The sequence below is a fragment of the Fukomys damarensis genome, unplaced genomic scaffold, assembly GCF_012274545.1.
Source record: "Fukomys damarensis isolate Sample0158 unplaced genomic scaffold, DMR_v1.0_HiC HiC_scaffold_34, whole genome shotgun sequence".
NCBI classification, from domain to species: domain Eukaryota; kingdom Metazoa; phylum Chordata; class Mammalia; order Rodentia; family Bathyergidae; genus Fukomys; species Fukomys damarensis.
In genome coordinates this window covers 5,391,436-5,412,230 of record NW_022900946.1, presented here as the reverse complement: position 1 = coordinate 5,412,230, position 20,795 = coordinate 5,391,436, and the positions used below count along the sequence as shown (strand labels likewise).

At 44.4% G+C, this 20,795-nt stretch overlaps 1 protein-coding gene across 6 annotated transcripts in view; it reads right to left on the bottom strand.

Annotated features, from left to right (window-relative positions):
- Cog7 (component of oligomeric golgi complex 7) overlaps positions 1 to 20,795 on the bottom strand; it is a 60,014-nt gene that overhangs the window by 38,688 nt on the left and 531 nt on the right. For all 6 annotated transcript variants that reach the window (XR_780131.3, XR_780128.2, XR_780129.2 and 3 more), the window contains exons 2-7: positions 19,044 to 19,192; positions 18,324 to 18,440; positions 15,519 to 15,687; positions 9,556 to 9,638; positions 8,498 to 8,620; positions 1,567 to 1,765 (exon numbers count right to left, since the gene is read on the bottom strand). Coding sequence is in view for 1 of the 6 variants with exons in the window: in XM_010623459.3 (XP_010621761.1) it covers positions 1,567 to 1,765; positions 8,498 to 8,620; positions 9,556 to 9,638; positions 15,519 to 15,687; positions 18,324 to 18,440; positions 19,044 to 19,192 (840 nt within the window). In the remaining 5 variants the exon portion in view is untranslated. The remainder of the gene's footprint in view (positions 1 to 1,566; positions 1,766 to 8,497; positions 8,621 to 9,555; positions 9,639 to 15,518; positions 15,688 to 18,323; positions 18,441 to 19,043; positions 19,193 to 20,795) is intronic.

Here is a 20,795-nt window from a genome sequence, read left to right as displayed (position 1 = left end):
ACACATACATACATGTGTGTACATATATGTATTTTTTTATAATATAGTTTTCAAAGTTACTAACAACCAAAGTAAAAAACTAAAATATGTCATTAAGTAACTAAGAACCAGACAGTGAAGAACAAACAGTCTGGTGCTGATGAGGACAGGCGGGAATTAGCACCCTCATTCACAAATAACAGATACAAAAATAGGCAAAATATTTTATGTATTATATTGTGTTATTACATTATAACATATATGTATATTACAATATAGAAATACGTAGTATAAAACTTATGTTGTCTATTACATGGTATTTACATACTGTGTTCAGTGTTTTTATTAGTATCTGTGAACTGTGTTTACACTTGAATTGCTGGGAAGAAATGTAACAACAGAATGTTGCCAGTGGCTCTGAGTGATGAAGTTGGATCGAGCACGCCTATTCTCTTGTTATTTTTATGTATGTTTCTGAATCATTTTTAAGTTAACTCCTTTTTTTGCCTTTTATTTGCTTTTCCAAGATAGTCTCCCTATGTAGCCCAGGCTGGCCTTGATATCACAGGGACCCTCCTGCCTCTGTCTCCGTGCGCCACCACACACAGCTAAGAAAAGTTCTTGTGAAACCCTCTAAGGGAAAAACCACACATTCAAACTTCTACAGCACATCTCTGCCTCTTCAGCTGGTGGCTCACAGGTCCTCAGGGAAGCCTGACTCCAAGGGGAGGCGCAGACCTGCTCCCTGCCCTACCGATCCCACCCTGCTCCAGCAGGAAGAACCTGCATTCTTCAGTCACTTAGTCCAGGCCACTGCCGGGCTCAGGAAGCTACTCAGTCTCCCATGCCTCTCCCACAGCTGAGCCTGGCCCCAGAGCTGCTAGAGACATCTATGAATCACCAAAAACACACTCCCTGGAATGTACAGCCAGTGACACCCAAACGTAATTAAAGAGAGTAACTACTAAATAAACCCAGTTGGTCACATGGCAACCACCTGGTGGAACAAGGCTTTCCCCGGCAGTTTCCTGACTGACAGCAGCCTGTGTCAGGGGGTCTGCACTATTTAAAGGCTGGTGATGCTTTTTGAAGACTGGGACAACTGGGAAACATAGGATTTGTTGCCCCAGGTGGGAAAAAGCAGTGCTTCCACTCCGGCCCACTTTCCCCGCAGCCACCTTCAGCTCCCTCTCCAGAAGAGCATGCTGTTGCCACTTCCCAGACCTTCTCTATCCCATGCGTCCTCTGAATTTACTTTTTAGGTTGAATCATCAGAGGTTTATGACTTGAAACACAGAGGAGAGCGGCCTCCCAGGGAGACCTGCTGCCCGCCTCCCAGTTCAGCCTCTCACGCTCTGAGCCAGAGCCCCGGAAGTGCCCGGCAGTGCTGGGGCTGGACAGAGACATCACAGGGCTCCCTCCACACCGCAGGGCGTCGCGGACAAGGCTGTCACGCGTGTGGAGGGGAAGGGCGAACGCCTTCCGTTTCTGTCCAGTCAGTCACCTGCAAAGGCAAACAAACCGGGGCCCAGAAACTGCAGAAAGAGCGAGTAGGGAGCGGCGGAGAAGGGGGCAAGAGACACTTACGGAGGTGGGGAAGCAGTGCCATCTCCAGCCCCTTGGCGAAGTGGGCCGTGGCGTCGTAGAACTCCAGCAGCCTGGTGAGCTCCAGCTCGGGTCCTGCCCGTTCCACTCCAGCGCTGAGGCACATGGGCAGGGAGGGCACCAGGGCCCCCAGGGTCTGAATCAGCAGCACAGTCACCACTTCGTGGGGGTTCCTGAAAACCTGCAGTGGCACAGAAGCGACTGCATTAGGGCCTGGAACCAAACCAGGAGGCGGTTTTGCAGAGGCTGTCGCCTGGGTCCCGCAAAGGAGCCATTACCCTCCCACCTGAAGGCAAAGCGGACCAGTTTCCCTCATCACAAACTGAGGCCTCAGTTGTAAAACTGGCAGGCCGCAACTTGTCCAGAACAATTGGCCTCAAGTCCCTAGCTGTTTTCTTTTTCCCTCTTCGTTCTTATTAATAGCTGTTTGCAGTACCGTCATTATTTCGCTCATCGCATGATACAACACATCTTAATACCCTTCACATCCCACCCCATTTCCCGATCGTGGCTGTTTACAGCTTCCCATTCTGTGTACTTCGGGTCTCTCCAGGGAAAGCTGCCTATTGTACAGTCCATTCCAAGGAAGTGCAGAGTAAGCGCCCTTTTGTTCTAACCTGAATGAAATGAAACATGAGGCCTATTCTTGGGCAAACCTAAGGCCAACAAGGTATAAAATTAAAATGATAGAGCCGTTTAAATTCAAGGTTTTAATAGACAATATCTAGAGATAAGTGATAATGAAAACCACATAACAAATTTTACAGGGCACAAAAGAAACTATGCTAAGAAGGAAATTTATAGCTTTACATACTACATTAATAAAAAAGGAGAAAGATCTCAAATCGATGACCTAACTGTGCACATTAACTAGAAAAAGAAGCTCAAGCTAAACCAAAGTGAGCTGAAGAAAATGCAAGTGGTGATAGGTAAAATAGAGAACAGAATGTTAAGGACTCCAGAAATTGGCTTTTTGGAAAGATCAATAAAATTGACATTACCTAAACTGACTCAGAAGAGAAATGACTCATTATTAAAACCAGACATGAGCCTGCTGTCGTGGCACATGCCTGTAGCTCCCAGTACTCCGGAGGCTGAGGCAGGAAGATCGTCACAAGTCTGAGGTCAGCCTGTGCAACACAGTTAGTTCAAGGCCAGGGTGACTAGACAGCCAGACCCATTCTCAGACAACAAAAATATAAAATAAAATTGGCTATGAAAGTGGGGACATTACCATCAATTTTAAAGAAACAAAAAGATTATAATGGAATACTATGAGCAACTGTACACCAACAAAGTGGATAAAATGGACAAATTCCTAGAAATTGCAATCTACCAAAACTGGCTCAAGAAGAAACAGCAACTACAACTACAACTAGTAAAGAGATCAAAACTGTAATCAAAAACTTCCCAAGCCAAGTGTGGTGCCACACACCTGCAATCCCAGCACTTGGGAGGCTGAGGCAGGAGGATGGAGAGTTCAAGACCAGCCTGGACTACATAGACCTCATCTTGAAAAATCAAACAAACAAACAAAAAGCTACAAAAAATGACTTCCCAACAGAGAAAAGATCAGTCTGAGCGGCCTCACTGGTGAATTCTGCAAAACATTTTAAAGAAATATTAACATCACCCTTCTAAATAAAACACTTCAAAAAAGTTGAAGACAGCATGCTGTGGTCCGAACTCAGTTCCCAGGCTGGGCTAGAACTTGTGATCCCCCAGCTCTGCCTCTCACAGTGCTAGGGTTACAGGTGTGCACCACACCCAGCAGCCTAAGAGCAGGCACAAGAAGGAGGCCAGCTTCTGCCACTCTACCTGACGTCTACTGGAGGTTCTAGCCAGAGCAGCTGTGCCACAAAAAGCAACGGAGACAGGAACAGGACTGTCTCTACAGATAACACTCACACATGTATAAAATCTATGCATAGATCCTCATGGAGAATCTAATAAAACTTCGAAGAACATTTGTTTTGTTGGATACATCCTATGTTACACTCTGCTTAGAGCCCCCTGCTGGAGTAGGGGGAAAATAAACAGAAGAAGGAACGAAGCAAATCCAAATATAACGAAATGGCTAAACTGCTAATGGCTCTCCAATGTGTCTTTCCTGAGTAAGTCATCCAATCACCTACCGGATTTTGCTGTTAAGACTCCATAGGACTCTAAGGAATTTAAAAGCACCCAATATTAGAATTTATCATTCTCCTGGATCTGTTTCCTCAACTCCCCAGTTCTGACAGTAATGTGTTCACACAACCAAGAGGGAGACCTCCCTTTAACCTTCCTTCCTTTCAAGCCCTTTACAGTTCCTAATGACTGTTCCAGCAATTGTTCTAGGTGTAGAACAGCTCCTACAGTTGTTTACCTTTCTCAAACTTGACATTACCATCTCCACCCAGTACCGGGCAAAGGCTCCTACCTTTCTCCCATCTCTCCTGTCAATTCACCACCACATTCATTATGTTTAAATGTTACTTCCAGACTTTAGTTACATTTTAAGTTTTTAATATTGCAAGGTTCTCCAGTCATTAACATTTTGGTGTTGCCATTGCTATCGGTCTTAGGCATTCCGGTGGAGTAGACCTCACTGTGCTTTTAACTTGCATTTCCCCGATGGCCAAGGCCAGTGCGCTCCTAGTCACGCGCTCGCTGGCCATTCATACATCTTCCTCTGTGAAGAGTCTGCTCAGGTCTACTCCAGCCAGTTCCAAGGCCGGGGGTTTCACCTTTTTATTAGTTAGTTGTAGGGGTTCTTTACATACTTTGAATTCCTTTGTCGGCTCTGTTTTTAGAGATTTTCATCCAGTCTGTGGATTGACCAGAGGTTGACTGTGATGACGCCTAATTTATCAGGTTTTGGTTTGGTTTCTGTAGTGCCGGGGATCCGATCCAGGGCCTCAGGCCTGCTAAGCAAGCATTCTACTCCTGAACTACACTCCAGCCCAGTTCTCCCCTGTTTTTTCATTTTAGTTTATGAGTACATTTGTGTGGCACTGAATGTTTTCATTCCTCGTGTGGAGTCGGCACATGAGCACAACACCTATGACTCCTCTTCTCATCCCCTTTCTTCCATCCTCCCTCCCTCCGCCCATCCCTTCTTTCCTTTTTTTTTGACAGAAGGGAGAGGGAGGAAAGTGAAAGGGGTGAAAAAAAGAAAGTGGGATGACCTGGGAGTGGTGGCATGTGCCTGTAATTCCAGCCCTCAGGAGGCTGAGGCAGGAGAATCACTGTGAGTTTGAGGCCAGCTTGGCTAAATAGTGAGACCCTGTCTCAAAAGAAAAAGAAATTGGGATGAATTTTTCCTTTTATAGTTGTTGTTTTCTATGCCTAAGCAACATCACAAAACCCCACATCCTGTGGTCTGTGAACATTGCTTTCTTTGGTAAATGTCCAGAGGACCCCTTTAAGGAGATGGGAGCCCTATAATAGAAGACATTTAATTGAAGGATCATCTAATAATTCCATAGGAGATCTAGAATATGACTTTATGTACAGACCAAAGAATTAGAACTGTCTGGTACAGGGCTATTTAGTCTAACTTCTGCTACTCACCAGGCACTGAAGTGAAAGACAAAAGCAAAAAACACTACAGTATCAGACTCATCAGTTACGGCTATCAAGTCACCTAGATAACCTCCAGAAAGACAATCTGATGCTGTCTTCACTACACATGAAATTCACTCAGGCTGGGGATGTAGCTCAGTGGCGTTGCATCTGTTTGGCAAGTGCCAAGGTCCTGAGTTCGATTCTCAGTACTGGAGGGGAGAAAAAAAAATTAACTCAGGATGGAACACATATCTAAACATAAAAGCAAAACAATTTTCTAGAAGAAACAGGGAAGAATACCTTTGCCACTAGGGACTATTGATGGTTTCTTAGGACATGCGGAATAATAAACACAAAAGAAAAAACTGACTAGGTTTCATCAAAATCAAAACTTCTGCTCAGGACGGAGAGTGCAGTTCAGAGGCACAGTGCTTGCTTTCCTAGTGTGTACAAGGCCCTGGGCTCCAGTCCCAACTCTACAGAAAAAAAGGAACAAAACAACCTCTGCCTAAGCCACAGACTAGAAGAAAATGTCAGTGAAATGTATCTGACAAAGGCTCTGTATGTGGTATATATAAAGATTTCCTCTCCTGGAATTAAGTAATAGACAAATAATCCAATTTTTCAAATGGGCAAAGACTTGAGCAGACGTTTCACAAAGGAAGACACAGAAATAGGAGCTTGATGCCCTTAGTCATCAAGGAAATGCAAGTTAAAACCACATGAGGTACACCACACACCCACCAGTGTGATAAAGTTATTAAGAATGACTACACCTAATGTCAGCAAGGATGTGGACACTCGGAACTCATACCTCACTGTGGGAGAGCAAAGAGGACAACCACTTTGGAAAAAGGCAGTTTCTTCTCCATCTAACACACTAGGTATTTACCCAAGAGATATAAACACTGTACCTACAAAAGAATTTTTATAGAGCAATGTTCAGAGCAGCTGTATTCATAACAACTACAAGTGTCCATCAGTGAGAGGATGTGTAAACAAGCCGATTCCTACCATGTAATAGTATTTAGCAACAAAAATTCTACAACACAAGTAAATCTCAAAAGCACACTAAATCAAAGAAGCCTTACCAAAAGTGAATAATTTCATCTAAATGAAATTCTACAGCACTCCAAAATGATTTATGCAGAAAACAAAACAGAGCAGTGGTTGCCTGGGAAGGTGCATAAGAGAACTATTTGGGGTGATGGTAACGTTTTCCTTCTAGAAAGTTAAGTCACACAGATATTTACATTTTGAAACTAACCAAATGGCACATTTAAGATCATCACATTTCACAAATTTTCTCTCAAAGACGGGGTTGAATTCCATTAATAACATGTACTACCATGGATGGTGTTCACAATTTATTTTGAAATAAATCAAAAAATAAGGGTCGCGGTCAGGAATTGAGCTCAGTGGCGCATGCACCTGCCTCGCAAGCACAAGGTCCTGAGTTTGATCCCTGGTACCAAAAAAATATATACAAGAAGGTTTAATGAGCATACAGAAATAGGTGGAAGGGAAGATTTATAATAATGCAAATACAGAAGAATGTTCATTGTAGAACCTAGGAGCTGTGCATATGGATATTCATGACAGTTCTTTCAATCTTTTTATATGTTGGAATTTTTCACCCTAAAGTACTGGGAGTGGGGCGTGATGACACGTCTGTGATCCCAGCACTCGGGAGGCTGAGGCAGGAGGGCCAGTGTACAGCTCAGTGACACAGCCCCTGCTTCACAGGGATGAGGCCCTGGGCTTGAGCCCCAGGGCAATGAAAAAGGAATGATTTAAAATACTGGAATCTGTAAAGGAAACACCTTTACCCTGGTGCCTTTAGCCTTGTTTTGCATTATTTTAAACTTCAGAAGGTGACCACGGACTATCTGCTTACATCCTGTACAGAGAATGGGCTGTCACCTCCTCAGTGTCACGCTCTCTGCCCAGCTCTGACAGGGACCTATGGCAGTTATTTTCCTCCATTGCAGAAAAAGAAGCAAGACATGGCCTTCTCTGTTAAATGGGCCAGAAGCCAAAGGCAAAATGAGCATAAACAGAAGGCTAACAAACTGAGGATGAGGACTGAGGAGAAGCCAAGAGGTCTACGTTCTTTTCTTAGATGACATGGTCCTTGTAAACATGGGCAGAGCTCTTGCGATCCTCGCGATACCAGCAGAAGCAAAGATGGGCAGATGAGCGTGGATGGTCAGCTCACTGAAAACTGACAGTTACAAAAAAACTGTGAAACTTCCATAAGGAGTTTTTTTCTCCTTTAAAAAGAAAATAGCCGGGTGTAGTGGCACACGCCTGTAATCCCAGCACTCAGGAGGCTGAGGCAGGAGGATCGCTGTGAGTTTGAGACCAGCCTGGACTACATAGTGAGTTCCAGGTCAGTCTCAACTACACAGTAAGAGCCTGTCTCAAAACAAAACAAAACAAAACAAAACCACCTAAACCAAGCCTGGTGGCACAGCCCTGTGATCCCAGCACTCTGCCTGCTGAGGTAGGAGGATGCAAATTTGAACCCAGCCCAAGCAACTTAGTGACTTAGTGAGACCTTGTTTCAAAGTAAAAAATTAAATAAAGGACTAGGATGTAGCTCAGTGAGAAGGCCTTAAGTTTAGTCCCCAGGAATTAGATAGACAGAAACAAAAAACAACTAAGTCTAAATTAGGTTTGTCCAAAAAGAAGAAAAGAAAGGATGGAGAAAGGGCTTTATCCGAGCTGAACGACAGGACCCTGCACAAGGGTTCTCTCTCAGTCCAGGTCATTCCACCCAATGACCGATGAGCGGCTCCAGAGTGATTCAGGAGCAAGTGTGAAAAAAAACGCTAAGCAGCCACGCCACCCGCTGCAGGGCCACCCACTGCAGGGCGTAGGGCATCACCCCAGGCACAGACTTCCCCAGCTGGGGCCAACCTGCTGTGCCTCTGGCCCGAGACAAAGGAACACAGCACGTGTGCTAGGCAGGGGAGGCCCCAACATTCTGGAAAAGAGAGGGACGGGAGTCTCTACTTGAGACCTCCATCTCACCTCACCTCCCGTTGGAGGCTGTCCTTAAAACTACTCTTTCGTTAACTGGGTGTGTGGAGAAAACAGGAGTGAACCTCACCTTTAGTTAAGATAAAAACAGTGACTCAGCTTTCACACTGAAGATAGTGTCTTTGAGGAACCCCGAAGGCAGATTCCACTTCAGATGTAGATGAGGCATAAGCGCATTTGTTCTCATTCACGGATGGGTTTCTAAGCCCATGGCCTAACCCTGGTCACAGCAGCAAACTGAGAGACCAGCGGCAGCCCCGGCCCCCACTGCCCGCCACCACAGCGTCACCCTCCCCACACCTCAGCGAGCTGCTGTTACCTGCGCGGTCCACTGGGTCTGTGCGTGCCAGGCGCCCAGCAAGGCGTCATAGAGGCCGGTGAGCTGCTGGGCCAGGGGCAGGTCGGTCTGGCACAGCTCCTGCCAGGCTGCTAACAGCTGTACCTGCAGGAGCACAACAAAGAGGCTCGCAGGGCACAGCGGGAATGCTGCTGCTGCAGCTCCCTGCTCGCCACCAAGGCAAGCGAGTCGCGTAACTGCCACCATTCTGAGCACCTAGCACCCAAGAGGTCCACTCCCCTGTCGCAGGAACCAAGCGGAACAAGCCCAGCTGCTCGAGTGTCATCCACAGCTTGACTCTCACTCTCTGAGTGGCCTGTCCCCTCTTCCTTTCCTGCAGGATGCCACCGTGCCCCACGTGTGCACGCCATGTACGCAGGCATGAGTGTTGAAACTTCGGGCCCTAACCTTACCACTTAACATGCACAAGCGTGCCAGCCTGGAGGGAACTAAGCCCAGGAAGCTGCAAGGATTTTTGGCAACCAAACTTCAACAAACAACACCAGAAAATGTATTAATTATCATGGCTTGCTGAAGACACAATGAAGCTTAAGACATGAATCTTCCTTAAGACAAAAATGGGCTGACCATAATGACACACACTTAGCTCAGCACTCTGGGAGGCTGAAGCAGGAGGATCTCACGTTTGAGCCTGGTCTGAGTGACGCAGGGAGACCCCGTGTCAAAATTAAAAATTTTAAAACGGCTGGGGATGTGGCTGAGTGCAAAGGCCCTGAGTTCATTTCCCAATACCACAAAAAAAAAAAACAAACAAAAAATGTGAATAAATTATAACGACTTTTCAAATTTGTAAATAATACAGGACAAAAAGTAATAAATACAGGACAAAAACCTCTGCCTTTTTCCAACTGGCAATTAAATGCATCCATATGCTGGACCAAGATTACCCCCTACTGGCTAACCAGAAGAAAAACAACCAGCTGTCAAAGAGGCAACATTTTTGCCTTTGAGTAAAAAATGGGATTTTTGTAGCTCCCGTTACCAGCATCCTATAACTATAATGGCTCACAGCTTCTTACCTTGTGACATTTGTAGTAGTATGCAAGGAGCTGGGGCATCCGGTCGATTTCAGTAAAAACTTTCACAAACATTTTGGACTGATCTAAAGAAAACAAAATAGATTTATACATTTCCAGGTTTTCAGATGCAGCCAAGAAAATTAATTCACTAGGATAAATGTGAGTCATACAGATACATAGAGAGATATACCGATATCCTCCCAGATAATTAATTAACTCATGGGGATCACAGACACAAGAGGCAGGTAAAGTCGACAGCAAACCATGTGACTTAATCAATCGATCAAGCAGGCCTGGCTTGTTAGGACGACACCTAAGTAAACGCCACTCGCGGAGCTGAGACTGCACCACAGCACAGGGACAAGCACACAAGAGGGAAGCAGGCTGAAGTCAGGGCCAGAGCTGGCGGGGGCAAACCTGAGTGTAAAGAACGGAGGCTCTCGGGGTTGAGCAAGGCCACGCTCACCTGCCCCCAAGTCCTAGCCTTTGTCAGGATTATAACTATGGGTGACTGGTGTCTAAAGGAACTCACTTTAGAGCAGCAGGGCTGAGAAACCACAGAGAAGCCTGAACTGCTGACTACCATTCCAGCCTGGGAAAACAGGCTGCTACCTACCTCAACCTACCTCAACCTAATACTTGCACGAACTGGAAAGTACAGCGACAAGCAGGCCTCCTGCAGGCCCCAGGAAGGCACCCAGCTCTTCACTGCCTCCAGGCCTTGGGTCCCTGACCCGCTCCTCTGCCAGTCTCTGTAACACTCTCCATAGTAGAACTAAGCACAACCCAGACTGACTGTGCTTAGTTACTTACAGAATAGTTTATCGTCTTTCTCATCCACGGAAACACAAGCTCCGGGAGAAGGGGCAGTGACATTTCCTGTCTTGTTTCACTGTTCCCAAAACTTACCATAAAACACAGTAGGCACTCAGAAACTGTATCCAATTAATTACTGATTAAATGCCATTGTTTTTCATCATCACCAGTAACATGTTCATGATGGGAAAAACAGAAAACTGGATAAGAAAAAAAAAACAAAAACGGCCTGTACTATACTACCACACTTTGTTAAAATGCTGTTCAGATTTACTTATATGTTCAAAGAATTTTTTTTTTTTTTTCCTGTACTGGGGATCAAACTTGGGACCTTGTGCTTGTGAGGCAGGTGGTGAGCTACATCCAGTGAGCTACATCCCTAGCCCTCAAAGAAAGTTAAGTGCTATAATGTATACTGGTCTAAATATATAATCACAATTTTTAAAATGTCTATTCCACAAATATATATACTACTTTTTTTTGGTACCGGGTATCAAACTCAGGACCTTGCACTTGCAAGGCAGGCAGCGGAACCACTGAGCTAAATCCCCAGTCCTAAATGTATTACTTTAAATGAATAATAAAACAGAATTTGCCAATAAGGCAAACAGAGAGCTTGCAGAAGCTATAGCAAGAGAGCATTTCAAGAACTAGAGAGAAAAATCAATAAAGAAACAGAGGAACTGAACCAAAGCATAGATCAATTAGATCTGATGGACGTATACAGGACTGTCTACCCCACAAGAGCAGAATTTATGTATCTTCCAAGTGCACATTGAACATTCTCCAGATAGATCATATGTTAGACCATAAAACAAGTCTTAATAAATTTTAAGGCTGAAACCAGAGAAGTCATAGAGTATCTTTTCCAATCACACTAGAAATCACAGGAAGAGAACTGCAAAATTCATGCGTGAAAATTAGACAACACACTCTTTTAAAAAAAAAATTGCAGGAAAATTAGAAAAAACTTAGAGACAAATGGAAAGGAAAACACGATATATTAAAATTTATGTGGGAGCCAGGTGTGGTGGCGCACACCTGTAATCCCAGCACTCAGGAGGCTGAGGCAGGAGGACTGCTGTGAGTTCAAGGCCAGCCTGGGCTACACAGTGAGTTCCAGGTCAGTCTCAACTACATAGTGAGACCCCGTCTCAAAAAACAAAAACGAAAACAAAATTACAGGATACAGCAAAAGCTGTGCTAAAGTCCCACTCTAACTACTCTTCACTGCTGTAAATACACTAAAAAATGCCACAATGAAACGGACAGATTCCTGAAAGCCCAGGAACCACTGAGAAGGAATCTTTGTATTTTGCTTCTTTTCTTCCTTCCCTTCCTTTCTTGTGTGTGTGGCACGTAACCAGGGGCTGAACCCAGGGATCTGTGCTAAGCTACACACCGAGGACTTTGTACATTCTGAGACACAGCCTCATTAAGTCACTCAGTTGCCCAGGCAGAGCTCAAACTTGCAACCCTCCTGCGTCAGCCACCCAGAGTGCTGGGATTCTAGGTCATGCTGTGAAACCTGGCTAGCCTGAATCTTAAAGAAACAGGAACTAGGACTGAGGATGGTCGGTGCACTCTCTTAATCCCAGTTACCTTGGAGGCTGAGGCAGGAAGAGTACAAGGTCTGAATTCACCTCAGGTGAGGGATGCGGCTCAGGCATTGGGCCCTTGCCCAGCATGCAGAAGGCCCCAGGGCCAATCATCAGCAGTAAAACAAATGGAGCCGAGAAAATGAAACAGAAGCTCTGAACAGGCCTACATCTAGTAGCAACATTGAATCCATGATCAAAACCCTCTCACTGATGAAAAGCCCAAGACCAGACAGCTGCACCAGAGAATTCTCCTAGACGTTAAAGAACTGACACAAAACCTTTCAAAGAAGCTGAGCAGATGGGAACTCCTCTTCATTCATTCTGAGGCCAGCGTCACACTAATGCCAGAGGCAGGCAAAGGCCTACACAATAGCTATAAACCAGTACCCATGATGAATATTCAAGCAAAAATCCTCAACAGGCTGGCTGTGGTGGCGCCCACCTGTGATCCCAGCACTTGAGAGGCTGAGGCAGGAGGATCTTGAGTTCAACGCCAGCCTGGGCTACATTGTGAGATCCTGTCTCAATAAAACAAAACAAAACAACTTAAAATTCTAGCAAACAAAATTTAATAGCACATTAGAAGTATTATACACTATGACCAAGCGATATTTATCCCCGAGTATAAGGATGGATGAATCAACATACAAGAATCAATCAAATACACTACATTAACAAAATGAAGAGAGAAAATCAACTCAGTTGATGCAGAAAAAGCATGTGACAAACTTCAATACTCTTTCATGATAAAAATATTCAGGAACAGAGTACATGAGGCCCTGAGTTCAATCCTCAGTACTGAAGAAAAAAATTTAAATACTTGTGTAAAGAACATTTTTTAAAAATAAAAAATAAATTTTAAAAAGAATGTAATTAACAGAAAGAAAAGACAATCCCAGAGAGTGAGAGAAAATATTGGAAAATCATATGTCCAATAAGAAATTATTATTCAGAAAACATGAAAAACTCCTACTAGCTCAACAAAACACAAAATAAACTAATATAAAAGAAGCAGAGGGGACCAGGGATTTAGCTGAGTGGCAGCGTGCCTGCCTCACAAGCACAAGGTCCTGAGTTCGATTGCCAGTACCAAAAAATAAAAAATTAACTAAATAAAATGGGCAGAGGAACAGAACAGACATTTCTCCAGAGATCAAAACCCAAATGAAAATGTGCTAAAAGTCACTGGTCATTAGGGAAAAGTAAATCAAAACCACAAGGAGATACCCACTTTATACCTATTAGGATGGCTATTATTTTAAATTCTCATTTTTATTAAAAAAAAAAATAACGTGTTGGTAAAGATGCAGAAAAGCTAACTCTTGTGCACTGCTGGTGGGGATGTAAAACAGAGTGACTACTGAGGAAAATACTACAACAGCTTCTTATAAATTCACCATGTAATCTAGCAATTCTACTTTTGGTATAAGCTCAAAAGAACTGAAGAGGCTATACATGTGATTACAGCATTAGACACAGTAGCCAAAAGTGGAAGAAACCAGGTGTCCCAGACAAAGGAATGGAAAAAGAAAATGTGCCTATGCACACAATGGAATATTACTTGGCCCTGAAAAGGAAGGGATTGTTTGTTTGTTTGTTTGTGTTTGCTTTTTTGTTTGTTTAATTGAGACAGAGTCTCACTGTGTAGTTGAGACTGACCTGGAATTCACCATGTAGTCCAGGCTGGTCTCGAACTCACAGTGATCCTCCTGCCTCGGCCTCCCAAGTGCTGAGATTACAGCCATAGTGCAACACTACGCCCAGCAAGAAGGGAATTCTGACAGGTGCTGCAACATGAGGGACCTTGAAGTCATCGTATTAAGTGAAATAAACCAGGCAGAAAAGGATAAACACCACGTGAGTCCACTTATATGAGGTTCCTAGAGTTTTCAAATTCGTAGTGACAGAAAGAAGAATGGTGCTTACCGGGTGACGAGAAGAATGGGTTACTTACTGTTGCACGGGCTTTCAGCTTGGGAAGAAGAATGTTCTGAAGACGGATGGCAGTGATGAGTGCACAAGAATGTGAATGGACTTAATGCCACCAAACTGAGCACTTAAAAGCAGTTCAAATGAAGTTGGGCAGCGTGTATGCCTTAATCCCAGCATTTTGGAAGGCTGAGTCAGGAAGATCACAAATTCAAGCCCAGTCTGGGCATCTTAGCAACTAAGTGAGACCCTATCTCAAAACAAAAGATTTTAAAAAGGGGCCAGACATAGACCTCTGATGGGCCAAATTTCCATCTGCCTTTGTAAATGGAATTTTGCTGAGCTTCAGAGAATTCCAACCCTTTATATACAGGCTTTTTTTTTTTTTTTTCTTTTCTTTACCACAGACCAGAGTAAAGTCTGCAATATAGACTGTGGGGCCTGCAAAATCTAAAATACTATCTAGCCCTTTAAGAAAATACCTGCCATTCCCTGTTCTTAGATACAGGCTCACCACAAAGGAAAACAACCAGGCCAATCTTATTATACTCATCAGGGGAACAGAGATGGCACGAGACATGAAACAAGGTTCACAGAGTCTTGAAGGAAAAAGAATATGACCTAAGAATTCCGAAAGCAGTTATTATCTTCTACATGTAAACTCGTAGGATCCTGGCAGGGGCCAGCGGCCTATTTATCTATCTATCTTTTTCTTTCTTTTTTTTTTTTTTTTTTGTTCCAGGGATCAAACTTGGGTCCTTGCACTTGTGAGGCAGGCAGCAGAACCACTGAACTAAATCCCCAGCTTCTACATGAAAACTCAATCGAAAGAGTATCTTGCACAGGCACAGGTCTGCAATGTAAACTACCTGGGAGGCTGAGGTGGGAAGTTTGCGGGTCAAGCCCAGCCTGGGCAACTTCACAAGATAAAGTAATGTACAAGATTAAGCAGATGAAGCTTAGTGGCTCAGCGGTAGAGTATTTGCCCAGCACAAACAAGGTACTGAGTTCAATCACCAGCCCCAGGGACACATACACACACACAAAGCAAATGTAGCAAAATGATAACCTGGAGGGGAAGTTTACAGTCCTTGGTTCGACTTTTCTATATGTTTGAAAATTTCATATAAAATAAAATGCTAAAAGGATGAAAACACCACAAAGTTACGAATTTATTTGCAATCTTCATAATTTAATCAGTGTTGAGGCATTCTAAAGACTGAAGACTTAGAAAGGTTCGTTGTATGTATGTATGTATGTATTTATTATTGTTGTTATTCTTGTTCTTTGAGACAGAGTCCCACTGTGTAGTCCATGTCTTGAACTCACTATATAGCACGGGCTAGCCTGGAACTCGTGATCTTCCTGCCTCAGCCTCCCAAGTGCTGGGATTACAGGCACATGCCACCACACCTGGCCTTCAGAAATGTTATCTTTATACCTGTTTTGGTTTGTTTGTTTCTTTTGCTGTTTTGAGACAAGGTCTCATGGTGTAGTCCAACCTGGCCTCTAACTCAAAATTCTCCTGCTTCAGCCTACTGAGTTCTGAGAACACACACATGCAGCTGCTTATCTTTATAAACAAGTGCGTACAGAGATGCGAACGGCCACACTTACCCACAGACTGAGAGGTGAATGCTGCTACAATCTGCGGGCTGGCTAGGGCCTCCAGCCTGTTCTTCAAAGCCTCTAAGTGCACACATTTTTCTGAGTAGTCTGGCGTATCAACAAGCATCGTTAAGCTGTTCTGCATACCGGTTAGCTTGGCGGAAATCACAGCTATGTCCTAAGAAAGAACAAAGGGTATTTACCTAAGAGATGCTGCCACCCGAATTGGGAATGGATAAAACACATAAAAAGGAAACTCACAAAATAAAAAGTGGCCCATTAAACATTATGTTCAACATTACTAACACTTGAATCGATGCAAAGTAAAACAAAGAGGTGCCGTTTTCTTCTAACGAATTGGGAAAGCATTTGAAATATTGTAATAGTTATAATTAGTGAGAGTGCAAAGAAAAAAGGTTGGCCTGATATGATATAATGCCATACTGAAAGGTGATTTGGCAGTGGGTCATGAGTCTTACAAATATGCACGCCCTTTAACTCGGCTATTTTCTTTTCTAGAACTTGGTCTCACAGAAATAATCGGAAGGAGCTGGCGTGGTGGCGCCCACCTGTGATCCCAGCTTTCTGGGAGGCGGAGGCAAGAGGATCTCAAGTTCAAGCTCAGCTTTAGCAACTTAGTGACTCAGTGGGACCCTGTCTCAGAAAATAAATTAGGGATGGAGCTCAGAGTGAACACGTTAGGTTTAATTCCCAACAAGAAAAAAAAAAGAAGAAAAGAAATAATCAGAAGGACATAGAGACATTGATGTACTGATGTGATTTTAGTGATAACATAACAAAAACCTGGAAGATTAAGCAACTTAATCTTCCATAATAACAAATAAAATATAAAATTATGGGATACTCATACTGATATGCCGAATACTGCACAGGCACTAAAAATTACATTTTTGAAAAGTACTAATAACAAAACAAAGTTACTATTAAAGAAACACTATAAAAAGTACATGGATACTAGAGTTCTAATTTTGTCTCACACGTATCAATATATAACATACAATACATATAAAGTGTACATTAATACAAATGCATACTAATGATATTTGCATACATATAAACTACAAATATAAGTACAAATATGTGCAAACACAAAAAGCACCTAATAGGTCTAAAAATATTTCAAGGGCCTAGGACATGGATGATTTTGTATATTTCCTAATTTTCTTTTCCTTTATTTTCTTTTTGGTCTGGACCTTGCACTTGCAAGGCAGGCACAGTGCCGCTGAGCTAAATCCCCAGCCCTTCTTTTTTTTTTTTTTTTTTTTTTTTGAGACACAATCTTACTATGTGCTTCAGGCTGGCTTTGAACTCACTATGGAGCCCAGCCTGTCTTTGAACTCATGGCAATCCTCCTGGCTCAGCCTCCTGAGGTGGGATTACAGGTGTACACCATCATGCCCAGCTAAATTTTCTAAATGTGGGTTGGGGATTTAGCTCACTGGTTCTGCCACCTGTCTTGCAAGCACAAGGTCCCAAGTTCAATTCCTGGTGCAAAAAAAAAAAAAAAAGGCCCAACACAGCAGATGGGAGAAAAACAAGATCTATAACTTTCAGCCAATTAATATGAGTAGTTCAGTATTATCAAAACCAACACCATATTTAAATCCATTTTCTCCCAGATTTACAGAGCAGACCCTTAAGCCTAGATCAGTAAAAGTCTGAATTAGAAGGGAGGGAGCTCAGCTCCACTGTACTGAGAAGATACCAGTAATTGGTGTGGAGTAATACACTGCTGGGTGAGTCCCATGGTGCCCAATGTGTTGTTATTGGTGGGCAGGGATATCCAGAAGGACTGGTGTGGAAGAGATTAGGGGACTGGAGGGCCAGGTTTATAATGTGCTAAGTTCTGCAGCTGAAAGGTTTCTCAAAAGCTATGCTCTCACTCGCCCCTTTGTTGCAGGAATCCAAGAGACTGGAGAGACCCACGGACCGGAAAGGAGGACTTTACAACAGACTCCTGTCCACAGGAAGAGTGGTGAACACACAGGGGGCCTCCTTCATGCAACAAGGTGAGTGAATTTCCTGAACAGGATGAGGGCAGGCACTTTTGTGACTCTGCTTTGAAAGAAGACAGTGTCTTACGAACTACATGAGGACAGAGTGCCATGAACTTTGTTCACAGGACAGAGTTGTCCATTTTATCTATACCAGAACGAGGAGCTACTGCTGCAGGGGAAGGGTTAGCAGGCAGGGCTGCGCAGGCTGGGAAAGACTTGCTTTTCTTTAAGTAAGTCCTGCTTCGCCTTCACAACAGGTTTCAGAGGTTTTGCTTTTCCACGCTGAGGCCTCAGAAGGGTGAATAATCTGCCAGGCTCCCACAGCGGAAGACATGAAGCCGTGTTCCAAGCTCCCAGTAACCACCCCCGTGCACATCTTCTCTGCCTGTGCAGTTTGCTGAGGCCTCCTCTGAATCACTTGAGGTTCCAGTCAAGCAGAGGGTGCGAAATAAAGGGGGCGCCAGGGCTCAAAGAGCTTCAGATCTTCCACCCAAAGTTGGAGCGTTTCTGTGCGTCACTACTGATGCCCGGTTGGGCTCTGATGAAGGATTACCTCGCTTGCTTTCTCCAAACCTCGGGTTGCTGCCTAAATGAGTTTCACAACATCCCCTAAATAGGAAACCTACTTGAAGCTGCGCATGAAGACACATGCCTTCAATCCCCACACTCAGGAGGCTGAAGCAGGAGGATTGCTGTACGTTTGAGTACAGCCTGGGCTCCATGGTGAGTTCAGAGCCAGCCTGAATGGCATTGAGACCCTGTCTCAGAAATAAAGAAAAGGAAAGAAAGAAATTACTTGAGTCTTAAATGTCTCCTCGATATCAGCACTCAGCGTGCTCCACTTGTCTGCTTCCTGAAGAGATTCGGCAGCAAGCTGCATCCTGGACTTGACTTGGTCGATTTCTACCAATACCTGAAAGAGAAATGAGAAGCAAAAATGAAGGGGCCACTGCCTTTCTCTATGCTCCCCCAGTGACTCGAATTGTGAGCGTCGTGGCTGGCCCTGTCACCATGGAGCTGCTACATCGCCCAGCTAACACTGCTCAGCAGGTGCCGAGCAAACGACTACATGGAAGGAACAAAGCAAAAGGAGTTTTTGATTGCTGGGTGGAATTCTGTGTCCAAACTAGACACAATGGGACACACCTGTAATTGCAGCTATTTGAGAGGCTGAGGCAGGAGAGTCACAAATTGGGGCTTTTTTGTTTTTGTTTTCACAGTACTAGGGATTAAACCCAGGGCCTTTGCACTCAGCTACCTCTCCAGTCCTTTTTAAATTTTTTGTTTTGAGACAGGGACTCAAAAAACTGCTCAGGTTGATCCTTCTGGCCGCAGCCTCCCACAGTACTGGGATTAGAGTCATGTGTTGCCACACCCAGCCATGTTTGAGCCCAGCATTGCAAAAAAAGTCTGAGTTCAGGCCAGCCTCCCACAATGCTGCCCCCTTCTCAGCCCTTTGGGAAAGAAAATCCTGGCCAAAAACAAAAACCAGCATTTAGGAGAGGAGCCCACATACCTGCATTGACTGCGATGTGTCCTGTTCAAATTTTTTAATGTCCTCCTTGACGAGAATCATTTGTTCTTTCAGAAAAGACGCCTCCTGTTTCAGGGCTTCCACATCACGGAGCACTTTGGGCATGTTCTGAAGGGCCTGGTGGCTCATTTCTGCAGAACAAAAACCAAGAGCAGTCGTGTGCACAAAAGGCAAAAACCAGACCAGTCACCAGTGAGAAGTAGCAGACAAGAGACAGTAGAGAGGAGACATCCTAAGATTTCTCCAACCACATGGTGTTTGGCGCCTGCAGGAAAACGGCAGGGAGGAGAACAGAGACCGGGACTCTTGCCTGGGTTCAAATCCACGATCCCTCATTCACTAGCACAGTGATGTGGGCAAACTGCTTTTCTTCGTCTGTTTCTACAACCGTAAAGTGGGAATCACAACTCACACAATTATTGTCAGGTTTACACAGATGATCACACCAAAATTACCGATTGGCCAGGGTTATACTCCATTGTGACAAACTGGCCCAAGCTCTGCAGGGTACTAAAGGGCCCTTCTCCTAAGTGCCCATGGCAGTGACATTTCCCACAATTCCAAAGGCTCCCACCCATCAAATATTTATCCCCAAAGGAAGAACAGTTCTCAGGTCATTTTGTTAATACATATAAATATATCAAGCCCTCCAATATCTGTTATTATATTCTTAATTTTCTCTGTGTGTGTGTGTTTGTGACATGAAGTTCTCCTTCAAGGCCTAACCCAGGGGAAGCCTCTGTGATTCTCCCAGGCCTGAGGAAGCTGCACCCTCCTCCAGCTCAGGGCTCCAGATTCCATTTTCTGTAAAGCCATCTTGCACTGTAATCTGTTTACATATCTTCCTCACAGCCAGCTTTGTCCCCAGTATCCACATCCTGATACAAGCATAGGAGAGGCTCCATAAATTAGCAAAATTGCAAAGTACAACAAAGGATCTGCACTGAGATAACTACCCTGCTTTTCTCCTTCTTAAACAATGGGCATATCTATAAAACAAAGTTCTATTTACAGGATTACTGGCTTCCAGTGGGAGTGTCTGTTTGGTCTCCAACAGAGCCTAGCAGAAAGGCTGGCATGCAGTATTTACTGAGTCAACATATAGGGAATAAAAGGCAAGCCAAGGAATGACACGAGTCAGGTGTGGGGGCACATGCCTGTAATCCCAGCACTTAGGAGGCTGAGGCGGGAAGATTTCAAGTTTGATCCCAGCCAGGGTACCTTAGCGACGTAGCAAGAGACTCCACCTCAAAAAAAAATTTTTTTTAAAGAGCTGGGGATATAGCTCAGTGTGAAGGCTCTGGGTTCAACCTCCAGTATGGGGGCGGGGTTCTTGCTGGGCTTGGCGGTGCACACCTGTAATTCCTACATTTGCAAGGCTGAGGCAGGGGATCGCAGAGTTCGAGGTCTGTGTGGGCTACACAGTGAATTCAAAGTCACCTTGTTACATAGTGAGACTTTGCCTCAAAACAAAACAAAACAAAAATGCTTCTTTTAACTTCAGTTTTAAAAGGAAACCTTATGGCACTGCCAGGAAGGGAAAACTGAAGTCCAAAATTAGCAAGTATTAGACAGCCAGCAACCGGCTGAGACCGTCCTGCTCGATGCAGTCGGAAAGACTGCAGGCTCGCCTTCTCAGCAAACCTCCTGCTCACACCGGCAGCCCCATCCTGCGCCCGCGTCCCGGACCCAGCTGGGGACCTCTGTGGGCGGGCGCAGGGCAGGGTCCGGCGG